General features: G+C 44.2%; 1 protein-coding gene across 2 annotated transcripts in view; it reads left to right on the top strand.

The window, feature by feature from the left end:
* CFAP47 (cilia and flagella associated protein 47) overlaps window positions 1–17617 on the top strand; it is an 81780-nt gene extending 64163 nt beyond the window's left edge. The window contains exons 58-64 of one of the 2 annotated variants that reach the window (XM_032968267.2): window positions 47–206; window positions 944–1041; window positions 3832–4077; window positions 4898–5075; window positions 6315–6476; window positions 14430–14598; window positions 15938–17617. In XM_032968267.2, the coding sequence (XP_032824158.2) occupies window positions 47–206; window positions 944–1041; window positions 3832–4077; window positions 4898–5075; window positions 6315–6476; window positions 14430–14598; window positions 15938–16180 (1256 nt within the window). In that variant the 3' untranslated portion in view covers window positions 16181–17617. Of the gene's footprint in view, window positions 1–46; window positions 207–943; window positions 1042–2330; window positions 3667–3831; window positions 4078–4897; window positions 5076–6314; window positions 6477–14429; window positions 14599–15937 lie in introns of those variants that run through there. The other variant, XM_032968268.2, reaches the window with a different exon arrangement.
* The last annotated feature ends 4107 nt before the right edge of the window (window positions 17618–21724 follow it).

Here is a 21724-nt window from a genome sequence, read left to right as displayed (position 1 = left end):
CTGGATGTGCTATTGGCTACCCCCCCCCCCACCCCCTTGCGCCTAGATGTGTCCGTGCCACCACGGGGCCTCCTGTCCATCCCGCTGAGCTTCTCACCGGAATCCACACGTCTCCGCCGAGCTCTCTGTGTCGTCTCGCTCAGCCAGGAGTCCGGGGGGACATGGCAAACCAATGGGCTCGACCTTCCCGCGTCCAACCTCACCAGGTGAGCAAGCTATGAAACAAACACAAATCATGTCTTTTAGAGAAACATACAACATTTATATTCAAAAAGCTATCGAATTAATTAAGGTGAGTTTGTTCTTTTTAAAGAGATTGATTAATTTCCATTGAAAAGTTAACATCTTGGAGTATTCACATTTTTTTTATTGCTGGCATTTTGATTGCCATAGCAACCTTGTCACCTCCTCATGACCGCATCCAGCCAATCGCAGCACCTTTGCGTGCGAAATAATAAAAATTACGTAAACTCGCGTGAACAACAAAAGTGGCACCGATGACCAAATCACAAATGTTGATGTACCCTTTTATCAAAAGCAATTCGGGTCAGGCACGACACTAACCCACTCGCGCTAACACTAACTCATGTGCACTGCACAACTGTTTTTTTATTTCGCTGCTATAAATTTCCACATGATAAGCCACATCCTTAAGCTTTCAATTGTGCCCAGATCCCTTCTGAAAAATAAGCTAATAGCTGAGTGGGCTTTACCTGATAAGATAAAAAAAATAGTTTAGTTTTATTTGTATATTTTTCAAGTGATTTGTTTACCTTTCCTATACTTTGCACTCCTATCGTGTTTTAATATTGTTTGTTGTTGTAACGTTCTGACTCCGTGCCCCCTTACTGGACATCTGTGAGAAAGAGCTTCACAGCTCATTGGATTCCTCCTGCAGTATAACAAAACGTTCCGATTCTGATTCTGTTTGCTTCGCTTTCAGTGTGCACATTGAGGACGGTGGCGACGCCGTCACGGAAATCCGCTGGGTGTTTCCAATTCACGGCATACCGGTGATAAACTCGCCAACAAGTGCTCCTGGTACGTGTCGTCGCAACACTCTCGTTGGAGGCATATGTTTACCTCCTGCAGAGATCTCCCATGTAAATGTACGCACGATCGTGTGTACAGTATGTAATTATCAGCGCTGGATTCCATCCAATATACATCGCAGAGCAAATTTATTATGGTGGGCTTTTTAGTTTTGTTCAGACCATCAACTCACTACACTGGAGAACCCGGTTTCGTGTACATGTGTATGTTGAACTTCTGTCGCACCGTACGTAGTCAACCATGCTAATCGAGAGGTGCGGAGGGAAGGACAACAAACTAAAGACTAAAAGCAGTTGTACAGAAATACGTTTGTCAATCTAAACAATGACGAAGTGCCACAACGTTCTGTCAGTCTGCTCTGGATTTAGCGTCCTACGCCTCGTGTCCAGGCGCTGACCTCCAGACACCTCAAGGAGGATTTAAAATCGTTAAATAATAAACGGATACATGTATCGCATGTAGTATTAAAACAACTGCATTCTGACAGGCTGTACACCCATTTTCCTGTAATAAACAATAACAAAACGCAGCCTTCGGGTTTTCCATTAATTTTCAAGTGCAATTTATCCTCCGTATAATTTGTAACTACTGCTGTTTTTGTTCTATATAATTTTGTTGGTTGAATCGAGGTTAAGTATGGTTGTTGAATTTGACTACCAATGTAACTTCCCCTCCAATTTTCCACCATTGCCAACCCCAGCTATGCAAAAAGAGCTTCAAAGCTCATCGGATGCTCACGGCTTAAAATACGTCTCGACCAACTCCATGGCCATATAATTTTGGAGCGTCAATGTAACCCTCGCAAGTTAACCATGATCACCTTTTTCTTAAGAATTGTGGGTTTGATCCCGACCCTGATGCCTGTATATTTGGAGTTTGCATGTCTCGCTCCCCCCGTAGTTGCGTGGATTTTTTTTCCCCGGGTCCTCCGGTTTTTCCTCCACATTTAGAAGCATTCATTGAGATTATTTCTATTATTTTGGTGCTATGCATTTACCAAGTGATGGGCCACTTTTTTGAGCTTTCATTATTTCACCAAGTCGCTTCTGAAAAATTCGTTAATACCTCGGTGGGCTTTGCCTGGTAGGATAGGGATGGTTTAGTTTTATTCGTATCTGTTTGGGTGATGTGTTTACCTTTCATGTACTTTGCACTATTATCGTGTTTTTGTCTTGTTTGTTGTTGTAACGTTCTTACCCACCCCTCAGGTCCTGACTCTTTTCTCTCTTGCATTTTCCCTTCCCCTTCCGCCGCCCCAAACCTCTCCCTAGCCCCAGCCTCCACCTCGCTCCCTGCACCCTAGTCACTACCCCATCCCACACGTTCCTCGAGCCCTACCTCACCCCTAATCACTGCCCCTACCCGATTGTTCCCTGAACCCTGCCTCACCCATGCCCTTTCGGGCAGCCTAACTGCCCAGCCACCACACCACTGCCCCTGCTACCTCAATCTACTAGCATCTACAGTCAGCCAAGCGACCTATTGACCCTATCATTCCGTGCACTCACTTCATACTATGCCATCCACCTCATCCACTATCACACTCCACCCATGCCTCCCTCAACCCTTTGCACCATCACCTCTTTCCCCTGCTGCCATATCTTCATTTATTTTCCAAACTCGATTACTCACGGCCGTACTACCACACCCATCCTTCCCTTATTTTGCCAATTTGTTCCGTAGTCGGTAAGCATTGTCAAGCGTCTTGATGAAAGGCGCTTTAAAAATCCTAAATAGAATAAATTATCTGTGAAAAAGAGCATTATAGCTCATCGGATTCCTCCAGTATAAATAAATATCCTGCTTCTGAGTTTGATACACTGTCAGACACTACACATTGACTGCTGTAAACAAGGCAAGATTCGTTCTTCTATATGGTCTCTGTGATTACAAGAATTTCGAAAAGGTAGCAACCTTGCCAAAAGGCCTGAAAAAAATGTTCACCATTTGCAAACTGATGGAGAAAGCAATTGTTTATAGCAGGATACCAGCACTTTTCCTGGGTCTTATCAGTTAGCAACGTTAATAAGGATAATAGTTTGCATTCTTGAATCACTTAAATGCTATGCTATCTCAACGTGCTTTACAAGTTTATTTTATACCTGCGTGACTTTACCGAAAGAACCAAAGAGTATGGATCACTGCAGTCACGAAAACTTCAAATCTAGATTCATGTTTAACTAAAGTATAATGATGTAGGTGCAAAACAGGGGAAAGGATAGAGGGGAAGAAAATTTCATAAAAAGAGCAACGGCAAGACACGACGAGTGACAAGAGGGACAACAGTGACCGGCGCTCGCACAGCCACCACACAAGACCACCACCAACACATGCCACCACCAACCCACACACACACACAGCCACCACCAACCACAACCTACTCAACCACCACCAATCCACAACCCACCCAACTACACCCCACCCAACCACCACCATCACCAGACACAACCGAACCAACCACAATCACCAATCACATCCCATGTATGTATGTTTGTTGAACTTCTTTCGCACCATACGTAGCCAACCCTGCTAATCGGAGAACTTAGCTTTCAATCTAGGTTTGAAAGTGCGTAGCTCCAGTGGCTCCCTGAAGTTGCTGCACTCACGTAAGCGCGAGGCCCCACGGCTGCCGGAAGGTCCCAGGAGAATCCCCCACGCCACCATAAAACAGCGGTAGGCCCTCTGAGAATCACAGTGCTGCGATGTAAAGATGTGGGGGGGGGGGGAAGGGGGGAAAATCAACGTGGATTTCATTTAAATTTTCATCTGTGCATGCAGCCACGTTTAGGTGTGCGGCGAGGAGTCGGCTGGAGGAGTCTATCGAGGTGGTGCTCTCCAGTGTCCTCCCGGAGAGCCGCGACAGCACCCCATACACTCCCAGGCACTCGGCTCGCTCACCACCACCACCACCACCACAACAACAACAAGAGCTGCAGCCGCAACTGCTGCAGCCCCCCACGTGTGAGAGCCCTCGCTCAAGGTCTCCCAGGCAGGGCAGCGCCAGTTCAGCGAGCAGACAAACAGGTAATGAAAAATGTATTCCAGCTGGTGTTATCGGCACTACTCCGGTTTAGTGTCGTGCCTGGCTCGAAGGAGTCAGTTGCGTCGCCCCATATATTTAATAACGGTCCGTGGACGATGGTGTCGTCACTGCTGCAAGTAAAATACGGTCAAAAGAGAAGTATGGTCAAATGGCATCCACGACCCGCATGGTGTGGGGAGACCCTCATCCGGCAGTGGATTGAAAAAAGGACTACATCATTAAAAAAGGGTAACCCACTTTAAGATATGTTTTTTTTATTAAATAAAGGGCATTCGATAATAATAGGGTTTTCTCCCTTTTTTCTGGCAACAAAACTGAAACCTTTTTTTACAAGGATTCATGTCTGCATTAACCACAATACCTGCAGTCAAAATGCAAACAAAAAACATACTATGATATTTATATGCATTGTCCTTGAAACTGATTGGTCCACATCAAGGGACGGCTTTCTTTTGAGCCTCGACCCAATTGGTGCTCGACCAGAGGACAATGCATATATTATCATAGTATTTCTTGTTTGAATTTTGACTGCAAGTATTGTGGTTAATGCAGACATGAATCCTTGTAATAAGGTTTCAGTTTTGTTGCCAGAAAAAAGGGGAAAACCCTATTATATTTTGGTACTGGCAAAGGAGGTCTAATGATGAAAGGGCATTTGATTGAATTTCACCCATACTGCATAATAACCTGAATGTATGTCCCTTGTGTTTGGTTTGCTGTCCTTCCCTCGCACCTCCGATGAGCACGGTTGGCTACGTACGGTGTGAAAGAAGTTCAACATACATTGGCACTCCCTTGCAGAACTCCGCCACTGGCTGGACTTTGGATTTGGGAGTGAAGATGCAACGCCAGAGTCTTCTGGGCAGGGGGCGCTGGAGAGCGCCGTGGCCGTGAGTCTGCTGGGTCACGACCGCGACCCCCACTCGGGCATCGTGCGACTCACCTTCAGAGTCGTCTTCGCTCCCCAGGCTCCACTCAGGTACCCAGCCTCTCCCCAGCCAAGCCCAGCAATACCTCCGCTGTGCACGCTCTTTCCATTAGCGCGGTCGCCTGTGTTTTTAAACCCATACAACGCTTCCGCGTTGTATGGGTTTAAGAACATTGTGAATATGGCATCACCCCAGCTGTTTTGGTGTCTGTGATCAACACAAGAAATAAAAAAGAATCGTAATAGTTATGTAAGAGTAGACCATTCGTAGCACAGTCCCACAGCCTCCGATGATAACCTGGCTTGCATGGTGGTCACCCATCCAAGAGCTATCTAGGCTTAAGCCTGCTTGGCTTCCGAGACCTGACGAGATTGGGTGCATCCAGGCGATTTCCTTACGCGACGATGTGGGTAACTGACGGAGGTCCGAGGTACAGTCTGTTTTCCTATAACGCGTGTTTTCATAACGCAAATTCTATATATAATGCGATGAATGCATTAGGGAACACATTTTTTTTTATAACGTGGATGCGAATTGGATATAACGCGATCGAGTGAACAGAACTCAGTTTCAGTTTATTTATTTTGGTATAGCCCTGTGAGTCATTCGGCTCTTGAATCGGGTGCAACCACAACAAACAAAAAAACAAAAACACGAACAAGAAAACATCTTAAAGTGACTATGTGACTGCGCAAACAGAAAATCCATAAAAAACACAGCAAAATATTCCTGAAAAAAGCACCGTACACCAACGCTGTGTGCAAAAAATCCCAGTGGGATGCAAGTCAAAAAACAACAACAACAACAACAACCACAAGAAACCTTAGATTAAGGCCATCAGTCTTACTTCGTACTACAACAAAACAAACATGTCCAAACCAAAAAACTTTTCGAATCACCAAAAAAATAAGCCATAATTGCAACGTAACAGTGATCATAGGGACTGTGACCGATTTTTTACAATAAACTACAATAAACTACATAAATAACATGTAACACCAAACCCTAGAGTCACGCGAGTAGGAATAAGCAGTTGTACGGCTGCCTCGGCGTAGCATCAGACAAGGCGGGATGCTGCTGGATGCTTCTCGATGCTACCCTCACGCCTCAGCCTTTGTTAAGCCTGTGTATGCAGACTGTGCTTTACCCTGTATTATATATATATATTATTTATTTTCACGCTAATTTTCCCATAACGCAGTGTTATTCAGGAACGCAACTACTCCCGCGTTGTGGAGGAACAAGACTGTGCGTTGATCTACGTCGGTGGTGTCGGGCTTCCCCCACAGCGCAGCGGCCTCGCTGCTGGTGAGCGGCCCCTCGGGGGGCATCTACCGCTTCCCTCTCCGCTTCGAGGCCACGGAGGCCCTGCCGGACGACGTTGTCACGATCCACGCGCACGGCCTGCACCAGGCATCTACGGTGGTTTTCCGTCTCACCAGCAAGTCAAGGTAAAGGAGGCCACGTGGCCCAGAACAAGGACTCGCCGGATACACTCAGCCACTGAAGGCTCAGATGCATGAAATAACTTAAGAGCGATGTTCCCCTTTTTGCCTACTTAAATTTGCGTCAACTAAGGGGGATGTTTTACTTTAAGGTGTTTTATGGAGCTGACCAGGGAGCACTGGGGCATTGTTCCCAATAAATTTGGTAAGGCATGTACTGTAATGATTTACCCTCCGCCTCACTCGCACTATGGTTAATTGTGACGATTCACAGTCATGGTTGGATTCACGTATCCATGATCTTTTTGGTCTGGTCGTAATGCCCTCACTGTTTTTTTTGTTTTTTCATTTAATTGCTACTGTTTTGTTTGCTCTTTAACATGTGTAGATGTCACATTTGCGTAGAATTGTCAAAATGGTAAAGCATTAATTATTTATACATATCATTAAATACAGGTATTCTGAACATAAGAATACAGTCATACCTCGGTATACGACTGCTTTGGAATACGTCGAATTTGGTATACGTCGTGTTTTGATGAGAAAAAAAATGTCTTGGGATAAGACGTCTTGCTTGGGATACGTCGTCTTGCTTGGGATAAGACGTCTTGCTTGGGATAAGACGTCTTGCTTGGGATAAGACGTCTTGCTTGGGATAAAACGTCTTGCTTGGGACACGAAGTCTTGCTTGGGATAAGACGTCTTGCTTGGGATAAGACGTCTTGCTTGGGATAAGACGTCTTGCTTGGGATACGTCTTGCTTGGGATACGTCGTCTTGCTTGGGATAAGACGTCTTGCTTGGGATAAGACGTCTTGCTTGGGATAAGACGTCTTGCTTGGGACACAAAGTCTTGCTTGGGATAAGACGTCTTGCTTGGGATACGTCGTCTTGCTTGGGATAAGACGTCTTGCTTGGGACACGAAGTCTTGCTTGGGATAAGACGTCTTGCTTGGGGTACGTCGTCTCGCTTGGGATACGTCGTCTCGCTTGGGGTACGAGGCGTTTGCTAGAACTTGTCTGGGTCGGGATGACCCCGTTCACGACTGAGACAAAGCGCCGCTCCTCAGTCTGCCTGTAGATCTCGCTCAGTGCACAACCCCCTTGCTATAACTCTCTGTTAATTTTCGCATGCATTTATTTTAATGTATGTATGCATTTTAGTAATGAGTAGTGTCTACATTATGTTATACAACCCCATTAATGTATAATATGCCATATAAAATATCATTTCTTATACTCTGGAACGAATTATTTCTTTTCCCTGTATTTCTTATGGGAAAATTCGTTTGGTACACGTCATTTTCGGTATAAGCCCTACCTTCTGGAACGAATTAACGACATATACCGAGGTACCACTGTAGTTGTCAATGGATGAATGTATTACTACATGTCTAGGTGAGGCCACATTACTCCACCCACAGGACTCGCCAGAACACAACTTTAAAACACCAGGGAATCAAACCGAGGATCCTCATGATGTAACAGACGCTCATGATGCTATAGGTGTCCCTCGCTGGCTATGGGACGTTTTTAATCCACGTTAATACTACTCCTGCAAGATGAATAGCAGAGAGCCGTCCAGATTCATCTTCTTTGGTTCTTTCGGTAAAGTCACGTAGAATGAGAATAAAATAATAAATTGATAAAATAAAATAACACAATAAAATTCTCACGACATTTCGGCCACAACACAAGCGGCCTTCATCGTCGTGAGAATTTTATTGTGTTATTTTATTTTATCAATTTATTATTTTATTCTCATTCTACGTGACTTTACCGAAAGAACCAAAGAAGATGAATCCTTGCAGTCACGAAAGCTTTAAATCGAAATTTAGCCGTCCAGATGTTATACTGTACTGTATCTATGCTCCCACATCTGTACTCACCAATCCTCATGCAACACCTTCACCAAGTACAATCACATAGCCCCCAATAAGAATAGATTGCACCCTTTCTGGCAATAAAACAGTTGTGTTAAGATGTTAAACAGGTGTGAAGATGATGATACTACCAGAGCATGTTTTTTCTTTGCATGTTCACCACAAGTATGTGTGGTTAATGCAGACATGATTCCTTGAGAAAGGTTTCTGTTTGGTGTTTTAACATCTTAACACAACTGTTTTATTGCCAGAAAGGGTAAAACCTATTCTTATATTTTGATACTGGCAAGGATGGTCCCATGACATACCCCCTCCAGCCACATGGCGTGGGGAGGTTCCCATCCAGCAGTGGAGTGACAAAAGGCTGTGCACGTCCACTCTACCGTTTTCGTGTGCCCAGGCTATATGTTTGTATGTGTGTGTGTAGACATGTTCAAACGTCTTTCGCACCGTACGTAGCCAACCGTATACTTACTTTTTCCACTAATTGTTAAGGGAAAATAGATCTAGCCAATGGGATAATTGAATGCAGTCAGATGGATTTATCAGAATATGACAACAAGAAAAGCAACATTTGTCAATGACACTTTGAGCAATGGCCCTTCTTCGTAGAACATTACCGGGGAGGCCAGAGAGCATAATAAGAGTTTGAGACTGAACTTTACACGATGAAAACTGATGAGAATTGCATTTTTTTATGTTTTATGATCACCAGTTTTTTTTATTGGCATATGAATAGTTATATTCTTGGTTCTTTCGGTAAAGTCACGTAGAAGGGAAACAATAAAACAATAAAAATATAAAACAATAAAATTCTCACGACGTTTCGACTGCCACACAAGCAATCATCATCAGGTGTGAAAACCACAGCAAGAAATTTTGTGGTTTTCACTCCTGATGATGACTGCCTGTGTTGCAGTCGAAACGTCGTGAGAATTTTATTGTTTTATATTTGTATTATTTTATTGTTTCCCTTCTACGTGACTTTACCGAAAGAACCAAGAATATAACTATTCATATGCCAATATAAAAAAAGCTTTGAATTAAAATATGAATAGTTACCTAATAGTAGCTAGTGAGTAACAGACAAACCCTGTTCAATATTTTTGTTAATTGTGCCGGTGCACCGCAACCAATGCAGTGTCACAAACTAATGAGATTTACCTTACAGGATATGACTCATTTTCAAGTCTGTGCACTGTTGGTCCGATCATCCCATTTGACAAGACGTTTTAAACTAAAGTACGTTTAATAATTAACCATAGAGGATTGTTTCCTTTTTTCACGTGGTCATTGAACCACTGTCTAAATCAGGTATTTCAGTCCCAATCTACTTGAATTAAAGGGTGCCTACCACGTTCGTTGTTTTTCGCAGTTTTTGTCTGCCATGAAAGGTGTAAAGCAGACAATGAGAGTGGTAATCCCGGTAATTATTGTGAATTGCCGTAATGCTCAGGTCATCGGGCATGCAACACATTCACAGGTCTATTACAAATTACACCAGCCTTTGTGAGTAATGGGGTGGAGCAGTGGTTTGTGGAATGTGGCTCTTTTTATTTGGTGACCTGAATTTAATTTCCGGCCCTGGCTTGATGTCAGTGGCAAGTGAAATCTGTACCGATTCTCGCCTCCCCCTTCACAAAACCGGAATGAAGGACGATACAAATTCGTTGACAACAATGAGCTGAATCAAGATCGATACAAATTAGTTGATAACAATGAGCTGAATCAAGGACGGTACAAATTAGTTGATAACAATGAGTTGACTCAAGATCGATACAAATTAGTTGATAACAATGAGCTGAATCAAGATCAATACAAATTCGTTGATAACAATGAGCTGACTCAAGATCGATACAAATTCGTTGATAACAATGAGCTGAATCAAGATCGATACAAATTCGTTGATAACAATGAGCTGAATCAAGGACGATACAAATTAGTTGATAACAATGAGCTGAATCAAGATCGATACAAATTAGTTGATAACAATGAGCTGAATCAAGGACGGTACAAATTAGTTGATAACAATGAGCTGAATCAAATCGATACAAATTGGTTGATAACAATGAGCTGAATCAAGATCGATACAAATTAGTTGATAACAATTAGCTGACTCAAGATCGATACAAATTAGTTGATAACAATGAGCTGAATCAAGATCGATACAAATTAGTTGATAACAATGAGCTGACTCAAGATCGATACAAATTAGTTGATAACAATGAGCTGAATCAAGGACGATACAAATTAGTTGATAACAATGAGCTGAATCAAGATCGATACAAATTAGTTGATAACAATGAGCTGAATCAAGATCGATACAAATTCGTTGATAACAATGAGCTGACTCAAGATCGATACAAATTAGTTGATAACAATGAGCTGAATCAAGGACGATACAAATTAGTTGATAACAATGAGCTGAATCAAGATCGATACAAATTCGTTGATAACACTGCTTTGGCTGTGATGTACAAGCACATATAACAAACAAAAACACTCAACACATGTGTCAAATAACACCGTCCTAAAAATGAAGAATTATAATCAAACAACCCCCTTCAGCGGTGGAAATTCCACATTTCTCTTGCAGGTACAAATATATACAGTGAGGGAAAAAGGTATTTGATCCCCTGCTGATTTTGTACGTTTGCCCACTGACAAAGAAATGATCAGTCTATAATTTTAATGGTAGGTTTATTTGAACAGTGAGATACAGAATAACAACAACAAAATCCAGAAAAACGCATGTCAAAAATGTTATAAATTGATTTGCATTTTAATGAGGGAAATAAGTATTTGACCCCCTTCAATCAGAAAGATTTCTGGCTCCCAGGTGTCTTTTATACAGGTAACGAGCTGAGATTAGGAGCATACTCTAAAAGGGAGTGCTCCTAATCTCAGCTTGTTACCTGTATAAAAGACACCTGTCCACAGAAGCAATCAATTAATCATATTCCAAACTCTCCACCATGGCCAAGACCAAAGAGCTCTCCAAGGTTGTCAGGGACAAGATTGTAGACCTACACAAGGCTGGAATGGGCTACAAGACCATTGCCAAGCAGCTTGGTGAGAAGGTGACAACAGTTGGTGCGATTATTCGCAAATGGAAGAAACACAAAAGAACTGTCAATCTCCATCGGCCTGGGGCTCCATGCAAAAATCTCACCTCGTGGAGTTGCAATGATCATGAGAACGGTGAGGAATCAGCCCAGAACTACACGGGAGGATCTTGTCAATGATCTCAAGGCAGCTGGGACCATAGTCACCAAGAAAACAATTGGTAACACACTATGCCGTGAAGGACTGAAATCCTGCAGCGCCCGCAAGGTCCCCCTGCTCAAGAAAGCACATATACATGCCCGTCTGAAGTTTGCCAATGAACATCTGAATGATTCGGAGGACAACTGGGTGAAAGTGTTGTGGTCAGATGAAACCAAAATGGAGCTCTTTGGCATCAACTCAACTCGCCGTGTTTTGAGGAGGAGGAATGCTGCCTATGACCCCAAGAACACCATCCCCACCGTCAAACATGGAGGTGGAAACTTTATGCTTTGGGGGGGGGGGGGGTTCTGCTAAGGGGACAGGACAACTTCACCGCATCAAAGGGACGATGGACGGGGCCATGCACTGTCAAATCTTGGGTGAGAACCTCCTTGCCTCAGCCAGGGCATTGAAAATGGGTCGTGGATGGGTATTCCAGCATGACAATAACCCAAAACACACGGCCAAGGCAACAAAGGAGTGGCTCAAGAAGAAGCACATTAAGGTCCTGGAGTGGCCTAACCAGTCTCCAGACCTTAATCCCATAGAAAGTCTGTGGAGGGAGCTGAAGGTTCGAGTTGCCAAACGTCAGCCTCGAAACCTTAATGACTTGGAGAAGATCTGCAAAGAGAAGTGGGACAAAATCCCTCCTGAGATGTGTGCAAACCTGGTGGCCAACTACAAGAAATGTCTGACCTCTGTGATTGCCAACAAGGGTTTTGCCACCAAGTACTAAGTCATGTTTTGCAGAGGGGGTCAAATACTTATTTCCCTCATTAAAATGCAAATCAATTTATAACATTTTTGACATGCGTTTGTCTGGATTTTTTTGTAGTTATTCTGTCTCTCACTGTTCAAATAAACCTACCATTAAAATTGTAGACTGATAATTTCTTTGTCAGTGGGCAAACGTACAAAATCAGCAGGGGATCAAATACTTGTTTCCCTCACTGTACATAGGATAACCACAATCAACTTTGCCACATGGCGCTACACTTTTATTTACCCGAGTTTAGTGTTCTTAATTTCAAGGCCTGCGGGCCACTGGCGGCCCTTGGTGGCCTTTAGTGCGACCCCGACAATACACACCACGTGACAACACCCCTTGTAATTGGCGTGGCGGCCCTCACACTGATGTCTTGTCGGCACAAGTGGCCCCCCTCTGAAAATGTGTGAAGAATGCTGACTTTGAGGGATGAAGGGCTGATTCGACCCCCAGTCCTGACTTAAACCCATAACCCTCTGATTCAGAGCTGTGTGCTCTAATGCTGGTGCCACTGAATTGGATTAACATTATCATGCTCGGCACAGAATACGTGATTGCATTTGTCAGTAATTGTAATTAAGATTCTACAAGTAGAAATTCGCACATGCCCATTCGCAGCAGCGGAACTAATTTGCGACACAAAGAAGTCATGCTTGCTATGAGCAACCACATGAGCAAAAGTTAGTGCCCTCTTGCTCCTGAGATACTGGGTTCAACCCCAGGTTTCAAATACAGTTCTCCAATCGGTTTACTTTTTCACTTAATTTGGCAAAGATTCCAGCCGTGAGAATAACATAAATCTCTGTTTTAACTGCAACGTGGTGAACATTTCTGGATTACAGGGTGCGTAGGAAGTGCACTACCGTAGTGTACAAAAATGTGAGGATTCGTACACATGGGGAAAAGGGAAAGGCTGACAAATCTCATGGATGTTTGGAAATTAGGGAAAGTGCTACGATAGAGGTAACTCCCTCATACTGTAGATCTGCCTTTGGGCAGAGAACTTACGATGAAAAGTAACTATTTTCTATGCTAATACAATTTGAATGAATGAAGCAACTAAATGCAAGCACATCTAAAAAAAATGCTGTTCAGAAAAAGTGGGTATTTATTTTATAGAGGCAGTTTTGCGGAAAGAACATCCAAATGGAAGCTAATCGTACAGATTGTAAAACCGCAACCACGAGTAAGGTTATACGGAGAATCGAGCTACAGGGCTGGGCAATAAGGGAGAGACAATACTTGAAAATAGTGCACACTGGAGTAACACTGAGAGATCGGCAGAAATCAAGGCAGGGGCGAGGAGGTATGAAGTATTATCGGCAAAGCAAGGGAAGGAAACAAGACGAGAGCGCTTTGACCATGCGGTGCGAGGTGAGGAGGGATTGATCATACACGTCCGATTACAACGGCTGGCTACGTACGGTGCGAAAGAAGTTCAACATCATACGTAGAGATTAGAGGGAGGAGAGTTAGACGGATGATGAGGTGGAAGGATAATGTGAACAGGGACATGGCAGTGACTGTGGATGGCAACGAGGGAGGGCATCCCTTCAAGGTCAAGCACTTGACAGTGGCTGTGGTGGCAGCCCTTCAGTCGTGTGTTGCTTTAGTCGATTAACTCAGTCAGTCGTTTCGTCAAAACACTCTTAGTGATTGTTGGTGCCAGGGGAGAGAATATTCCACGCCCTCCTCCCCCCCCCAATGTTATCAGGTTAGCCAGTCAGTGGACTCACAATTTTTGTATATACATATACTGTATAGCCAATTACATTTGCTTGGTTTTCCTCAGTGCACTGCTGTTTCTAATAACATTACTAATGATCTTTGTCTACGTGTGCATTCAGACTAGATTATCTCATTATAGTCAGTCGTACTTTGGTCTGTGGTGGGGAGCCATTGCCATCACCCTCCATGACTTTCAGCCACTAAACATCATTGTTGACTAAAACAAAAACCCCATTTCCTTGAATGCTATGCTTCAGTGCTGCGCTCTCATTAAACACAACAAAGACTCGGGCCGTTGTTTATCGTCACGGCGCAGGCACGCGGCCGCCTTCTCGGCAAGCTTCACGCGAGACAGCGACCCCGAGTTCAGCGTGTGGCCCCCGAGCGGGGAGCTGCCTCCCGAGGGCAGCGAGGGAAGTCCCATCGCGGTCTCCTTCTGTCCCCGGAGCTACGGCAAGCCGCACCGCGCCACGCTGCTCGTCAAGGTAACGTCTGCCCGGTGCGGATGGCCGAGCAGTTTGCTTCGTAACCAATTCAATTATCCTCACTCTCCGCCACCCCCTGAAAAATAACTAAACTTTTTTTTTTGTTTTACCAGGTAAGAGCCCACTGAGCTATGTAGCTCGTTTTTTTTTTCCCCGCAGCGACTTGTCTGTCACAAATGGTAGCTCAACAAAGTGGCTTATCATGTGGAAATTTACAGCAGTCAAATCCTCTAAACACGTGATGTTGATTCTAAATGTGGAGGGAAAAACCGGAGGACCTGGAGAAAAATACACGCGACCACGGGGAGAGAGACGTGCAAACTATAAATATACAGGCGTTTGGGTTGGGATTGAACCCAAGATATCCTGTATACCACGCGAGGTAGTTAACATCTCGCCAACCGTGGCGATCTGATTAACTTTATATCTCATTGGATTCTGATTGTGATTCACTTAATTGTCAGGATGCAGTGTTGTGTAATGCGCACTAACCCACAGAGCCGCCCAACCACATCTATTATTTGTTTTTCAAGGATAGCCTCCATGGCCTCAGTTGCGTTGGTTAATTTCAAAATGTGGGGTTTGGGGTGGGTTACTCCCACAATGTCACGGAACAATTAAAAACTACTCAGCAAATGTTGTTCTTCAGAAATTCCCTGTAGTAATCACTGTGGTAAGAAGCATTTTAGGGCGCAGTAGTGGTTTAATAATTTGTGCACTCAATTATGATCCTGGCATCCTGAGTTTGATTTCTGGCCACAGCTAACCTTCAGTGGCGAGTTGATGTGTAAATGGTTTCCGTGCACACCCCACTCCCTTCACAAACCTATACTGACCAGCGTGGTGAAGTATAGGTCTTCATCCCGCAGTGGATTGATGAAGAGCTGTGCACTATTCATAATTAAATTTGATAAATCTGGAAAGATGTACCATGGTGGATTGTGAGAAATTGGCTTTGTGAATATATTTTATTTCTTTATCCAGCAATTTAACGAGCCCTTTTCTACCTTGGACTACAAACAAACTGACTCAGTCACAAGTGTTCTGTCTACGATGCTACCCAACTGGTTGAATGAGTTTGCTTTACAAGTTCACGAGTGAGCTCATTAGCAAGTCTATTCCATTACGGTACTGCGTAGGTTTTCACGGTTGCACTGTGTCGCTCTCCCATATGTTTTTGGGTCGTACCACGTGTTTATAGTTTCAGTCCCTGGAGCTTGTAGCACGTGGAGCGAAACGTTCGACATAATGCCGAACTAAATGCTGTGCAAACGAAAAGCACATCAGAGAGCTACGCGTTTGTTCTGCTGCTAATTTACCATCTTTCTTTCCCTACCAGGCGGGCGAGACCACATGGATGTACGAGATTCACGGCTTACCCTCAGTGTATTTTCCTCCCTCCGCTCACTCCTCACTCCATTCCATTTTCTCGGGAAAGTCTAAGTCCAGAGCGCGCCCGGCAGCGCTGGCCAGCCTCAAGCAACCAAGCCATCGTAACTTTGTAAGCGAGAACCTGAATCTACAGAGCACGGGTCCCTCCTCGCCCATCAAGGGGGCACCGCTACTGGCCTCCAACAAATAGAGTGAGCGAGGTCAGAGGGATGACGTGACGGCGATCCCCACCAGGTGTAAAGTGTTACATTTTCACGACCGTGAGACACTGGAGCTGAGCCAAGCCAATGCAGTTGTTGCATTGGCTCGGCCCCTTCCTGCACCGTTCACCTTGCTCTGTTCCTACTTCTTATGATTGTGATCACGTCCCTCGGTGACCGGAGGGACACGATCATAATCAAGTTGAATCTTTTTTTTGCAAGCTTTAGTTTTTTCTAGCATTCGGTTATGCTATCACAAGCCAAAATCCATTATTTGTGTCATGTTCCATCTTGCATTTTCTTGCACTGACGCTGATCTTCCCCTGCACCTCAATTAGCATGGTTGGCTGTGGACGGTGCGAAAGAAAGTTCAACGTACATGCATACATACAAGAGACGCCATTGACCACGAGTCTATCTTATTCGTTGACCCAGTCACATCACGTCTGCTCCCGAGGGCGGCCCAGCGGAAAGGTCGCAGCTGCTCCCTTGGGAAAGGAAGCCACGCAGCCCAGGCGCGACCGAGTTACACGGCCTACTTCACGGCAGCTTGCCTCGTTAGGCTGCCATGGGTTGGGAACCGAACCGGCTCACTTCCCAGGGGCCATGGGAATGCATCATAAATGAGACCGTTTAATGTACAGAGGATGGCACATGAGGAAGACCCATTTACTCATATATATCCGAGGCCGTGGCGAAATCCTCATAATACCATGATGCAGAGCAGCCTGCGTTTTCAACAGGAAGCATTTTTTTCAAATGAATAACTTTGGGCAACGCAGCAGAAACCTTGACTGCAAGTCGTCGAGAAACACTGTGATGGCACATTCGGCAAAAAGCTGTTCAGTGAGTAAGACAAAGATTATTTTAAACATCCAATTAATGAACTTGTAGTTTAGTTTAGTTTAAAAAAAAGCAACGACTTCATACTCCTGACTTCATACTCCTGTTATTTCTGTTTGTGTCTGTTTTGCTGTTTGATGTATTTTTTTTACCCAGCTCGACCTTGTAAGAGACACTTCTCGTCTCGAAGGATGCCCATGCCTTACATTTCTGTTCTACATAAATCTAAATTGTATTTTATTGTCACGAACCTAAACATAGTTTCAAATAAAGGCAATCGGTCAGTCAATCTTGCAATCATAAATTCAATTAAAGTTATCAGCATCCATCACGAGGCTGCTTTCCCCCTCCCCACATGCATCCCAGGTTTTAAAATATTTAAATTCATGAAGCTGTGTTTTGACCTGTGTTGAGCAGTGTTGATGCCAAACTTGCAGCAGCCAGAATCAGAATATTTCAGAATATTTATACTGGAGGAATCCGATGAGCTATAAAGCTCTTTTCCACAGATGTCCGGTAGCCAATCAAATGCCTTGTTTATGCAGTCGTCGGTGAGTTTACATTAAAATTTACAGTGCATCAAATTTTCACCGTGGTCATATTTTTTTTAAAATAATTGCGCACAATAACAATTTTTCTCAATGCTATAGAAGGCGCACAACTATTTTTACAATCCTATACAACTAAATACGATTGTTGATTGTGCCTTATTTTTTGTTAACATAAATATGCAAACGAGGGCCCAAACTAACGTTGTAGTTCCTCAACAATGATTTGTATGTTGTGAATTATTTACAATAGTGTAATGCTAGATCTAGTAGTTTAGTCCATAAACTCTATGAACATAAGTATTGAATAAATTGTGAACTGTCATCAAATGTGAACATCTATGTATTTACATATGCAAACTGTGCTCTCAGCAGTAAAAGGCATTTTATAGCAGTAGTCCACCATAGAGAGTGGAGCTCTACTGGTTTACAATAACAGTAATGCTGATTAATTTCCGAGGAAAACCTCAGTGAGTCTCAAAACTCTTTTTCAGGAGGGTCCTGCGTAGGACTGTTTGATCAGTAGCACCTGTAACGATTGTCTTTGGTATGTTAGAGGGGGCGCCAAAGTCTGCTATTATTCATTGATATATATGTGCGGCGGAAAGATGTTCACTACGTCGCCTGGTATACAGGAGAACGTGGGTTCGATCCCGACCCTGAGTTTGCATGTTCTCCTCGTGGTCGTGTGGTTTTATTATCCGGGTCCTCCGGTTTTTCCCTCCACATTTAGAAACATGCATTGAGAGTATTTGGCTGCTATAAATTTCCACGTGATAAGCCACTTGGTATGAGCTATCATTTGTGGGCAGGTCGCTTCTGATAAAGAGCTACATAGGCTCAGTGGGCCTTACCTGATCAAAATTAAACAGACTCGAGGGTACTCGGAGAGAATAGACACACAGATAGATTATATTATCAGAATATTAGTTAATACTGGAGGAATCCGATGAGCTTTAAAGCTCTCTTTCACAGATGGCAAGTGCTGTACTGCCAGCGCCTCTGACGGCCCAGGTCTACAACACCCGACATCCATTAAGCAGTATCCCATCCAAATGCTTATCAACTCGTATCTCCAATTAGCACGGTTGGCTACGGACGGCGTGGAAGACGTTCAACATACATACAACTCTGCTTATTTTCCGAGATCTGTCGAGATTGGGTGAATTCAAGATGATTTTTCACGACGACAGAGCGAAAAAAGACCACGTAACTGCTGTGCGTCTCTCATCAGCATTTTCCCACAACTACAAGTCGGTGTCTCGCTCTGCTTGCTTCGCTCCACGGTCATACTTTATTTGCATAATGTCTAACGCTTCGCTCCCGAGGTTCAGTTCCTGAAGAAGCTCCTGCCACGTGGAGCAAAACATCGGACATCATGCAGAACGACGCGCGGGAACAACCCAAAAACACATCAGGGAACTGCACGTCCTATTCTGCTGCGAATTTACAAAAGAACTGTGTGGTCACTTGCATTCGCTCTAAGAAAATCAAAAACGTCAACGCGAGCTATATCAGTGATGGTGACTCAGCCTTCGTTAGCCCTTTAAGCCACCCAAGTGACCACGAGGTCTTAACCGTGCTACGCTTTGGCTCCACGATTCTTATCATGCCCCCCTTACCCCCACTAGCACACATCAACTTTCCTTCCTCCTCTCCACCCCTTACATCCTCTGCTTGCACAGACTAATGGTTTGCGGGGCCTTATATGCATCGCATGCCTCCATGAAAGAGTTCGGCCAAGTTACAGCTCTTGCACTTAACATCATCGTAGATGCACATCAGGAATGTTATATTATTGGTTCTTTCGGTAAAGTCACGTAGAAGGGAAACAATAAAATAATACAAATTTAAAACGATTATTATTTTATTGTTTCCCTTCTACGTGACTTTACCGAAAGAACCAAGAATATGAATCCCCGCAGTCACGAAAGCTTTAAATCAAAATCAGGAATGTTGTTTATAATAGATTGTGCATTCACCTACATGATTTGGGTTTAACTCCTGAGAGTTGCTATGGGGATCTTGGCATTGGCACCCTCTTTTTCAATCAGCCAGCAGCTTTTAAAGCGATTTTATAGCGGTGAATGCATTGTTGCAGGACTCCCTCTTATCCGTGGTGATGCGGGACACCAGTATTGCAGACTATGTTATCCGTGGGGTTATCCACGACTTTGCTCCACTTATCCACGGAGAGAAATATGTGAATATTTGTGGATGATGGGATTAATTTTACGTGACTCCTCTTGTCTGTAGTGGGAGTGAGTCTCCATAGGGAACAACTGTTGACTTTCCCACAAAGTGGTACTATTTTATCGACTCCGGTGAGATGATGAGCTGAGTCAACCCCCAATCAGGATTTGTACTCGCAACCTTCCGATTGAGCTGTAATGCAGCTTATATAATGCAGCTTATGTAATTATAAAATATAATTATATATTGTTATTAAATTATACCTACGTGACTTTACCGAAAGAACCAACCAGTATGGATTCCTGCAGTCACGAAAGCTTCAAATCAAGCTTGAGCTTATGTAATGTTCGAGTAAATAATATTGAGGACTAATAGCTGCCACTTTACTACTTGCAGTACAGCATTGCATTCAGCTTCCTCCCTGCGTGTCCCAGACGTTCCGAATAATTACGTGGGTGCTGGGGTATTCCTGCTGTGATAAATCCAGCACAGCCCACTAGCCACAGCACATTTCGTATTTCATAAGCGCCTTATTCGCAACGAATGCTTATTCTGAGATTCGAAGAAAAGAGATACACTAGATCGAATCGTGAACTTTGTACAGCCCTAAATGTGCACGTAGCAATGCGGTAAAGTAATTGAACTTAGTGTTGAGCATAATAAGTTCAACATACAGTACAGACATATATGCACGCTTGTTGGCTAAATGATGTGAAAAAGACAGTTTCTCGGATGTGTTGCACTGCTTTGCAGTGAGAGTCGCTTCAAGTCACGCAAGCTCTTTTGGACCCATGCGCTTAACCTTCAACGCAGAAGATCCCTGGTTTTGATCTTCAACGAAGCTAATGGTCCACCCCAAACCGCATCCGTACGAGCGATGGCAGTAGATGCGGTTACCTGATGCACAAATGGACACTTTTTTTTTAAAACACTCTCCAATATGCGAATGTGGTCATCCAGAACAGACCGTACATCATAATAACGACGCGATGCCCGATCCACGAATGCGAAGGAGACATCACGGCGATGCAGTCCGCTGCTGCTGACACGGTTATCTGTCTTGACGAACCACCCTGTAAGTGAAATTGTAAGTTGTCGCTCTGCATCTACATCATCAAGACGAACGCAAGAAGACGCGAGAGTGGCGAACATGAACCAACCCAGCAGACGTGTGATAAGCAAATGCGCGGTGCAATTAGGGCAGTTATTGCTGGCACAAGGAAACACACTGACACACACACACAAAGGCACCGTTTTCTGCCTGTCTGACAAGGCGGAGGTACAAGCTGACACGCAAACATTGGACAGCAAGCGGACGCTTCATACACACGGACACACGCGCGCACACATTCATAGACAACTTTCAGCACAAGCTGGCACGCGCACACGCAATAACAACAACAGTAAACCCCGAAATTGGCCCACTAATTGGTGGCGATGCCATCGTTAGCACTTGTGCCAGGCTAAGTGCACTTTGAAATCTCGTGAAGTGTCAAAAAAGCTGGCTGGCAGGCAGGTCTGTTGTTTCAGCAGGCTCTCTGAAATGTTGGCGCTGGTGGTATCAGTTCGCTGGCTCGACAAGGCAAACTGATACGTTTGCTGCCAACCATAGGGGCATGTTTGTCATAGTTTTTATTAGATGGTGCTTTCCAAGTTGGGGGTTTGGTGAAAGAGGTTACCATTAGTAGCGTCCTTCACGCGACTACCAGAGAGGCACCGCAAGTCCAATCAGTTCAACAACAAACACGCTGGCTAACACGCAAGGCAAAGATCCCCCGTGTAGCCTTCACAGGCTGTTGGGGCAAGTGCTGTGAGCGAGTAGCGCCTGTGAAGGCCCGGCACGGCGCACGAGGGAGTGGGTGGCCAGCACCACGCCCGGCCGCCTTTGTCTCCCCAGTGGCGATGTTTACACACCGCAACCACGTACTCGTTTGAGGCTGAGTCGACCTA

Source organism: Petromyzon marinus, chromosome 39 (assembly GCF_048934315.1).
Source record: "Petromyzon marinus isolate PM22_M1 ecotype Great Lakes invasive population chromosome 39, UKy_Petmar_22M1.pri1.0, whole genome shotgun sequence".
Lineage (NCBI taxonomy): Eukaryota > Metazoa > Chordata > Hyperoartia > Petromyzontiformes > Petromyzontidae > Petromyzon > Petromyzon marinus.
Note: the sequence above shows the minus strand (reverse complement) of the source record. Positions and strands in the feature narration are given on the sequence as shown.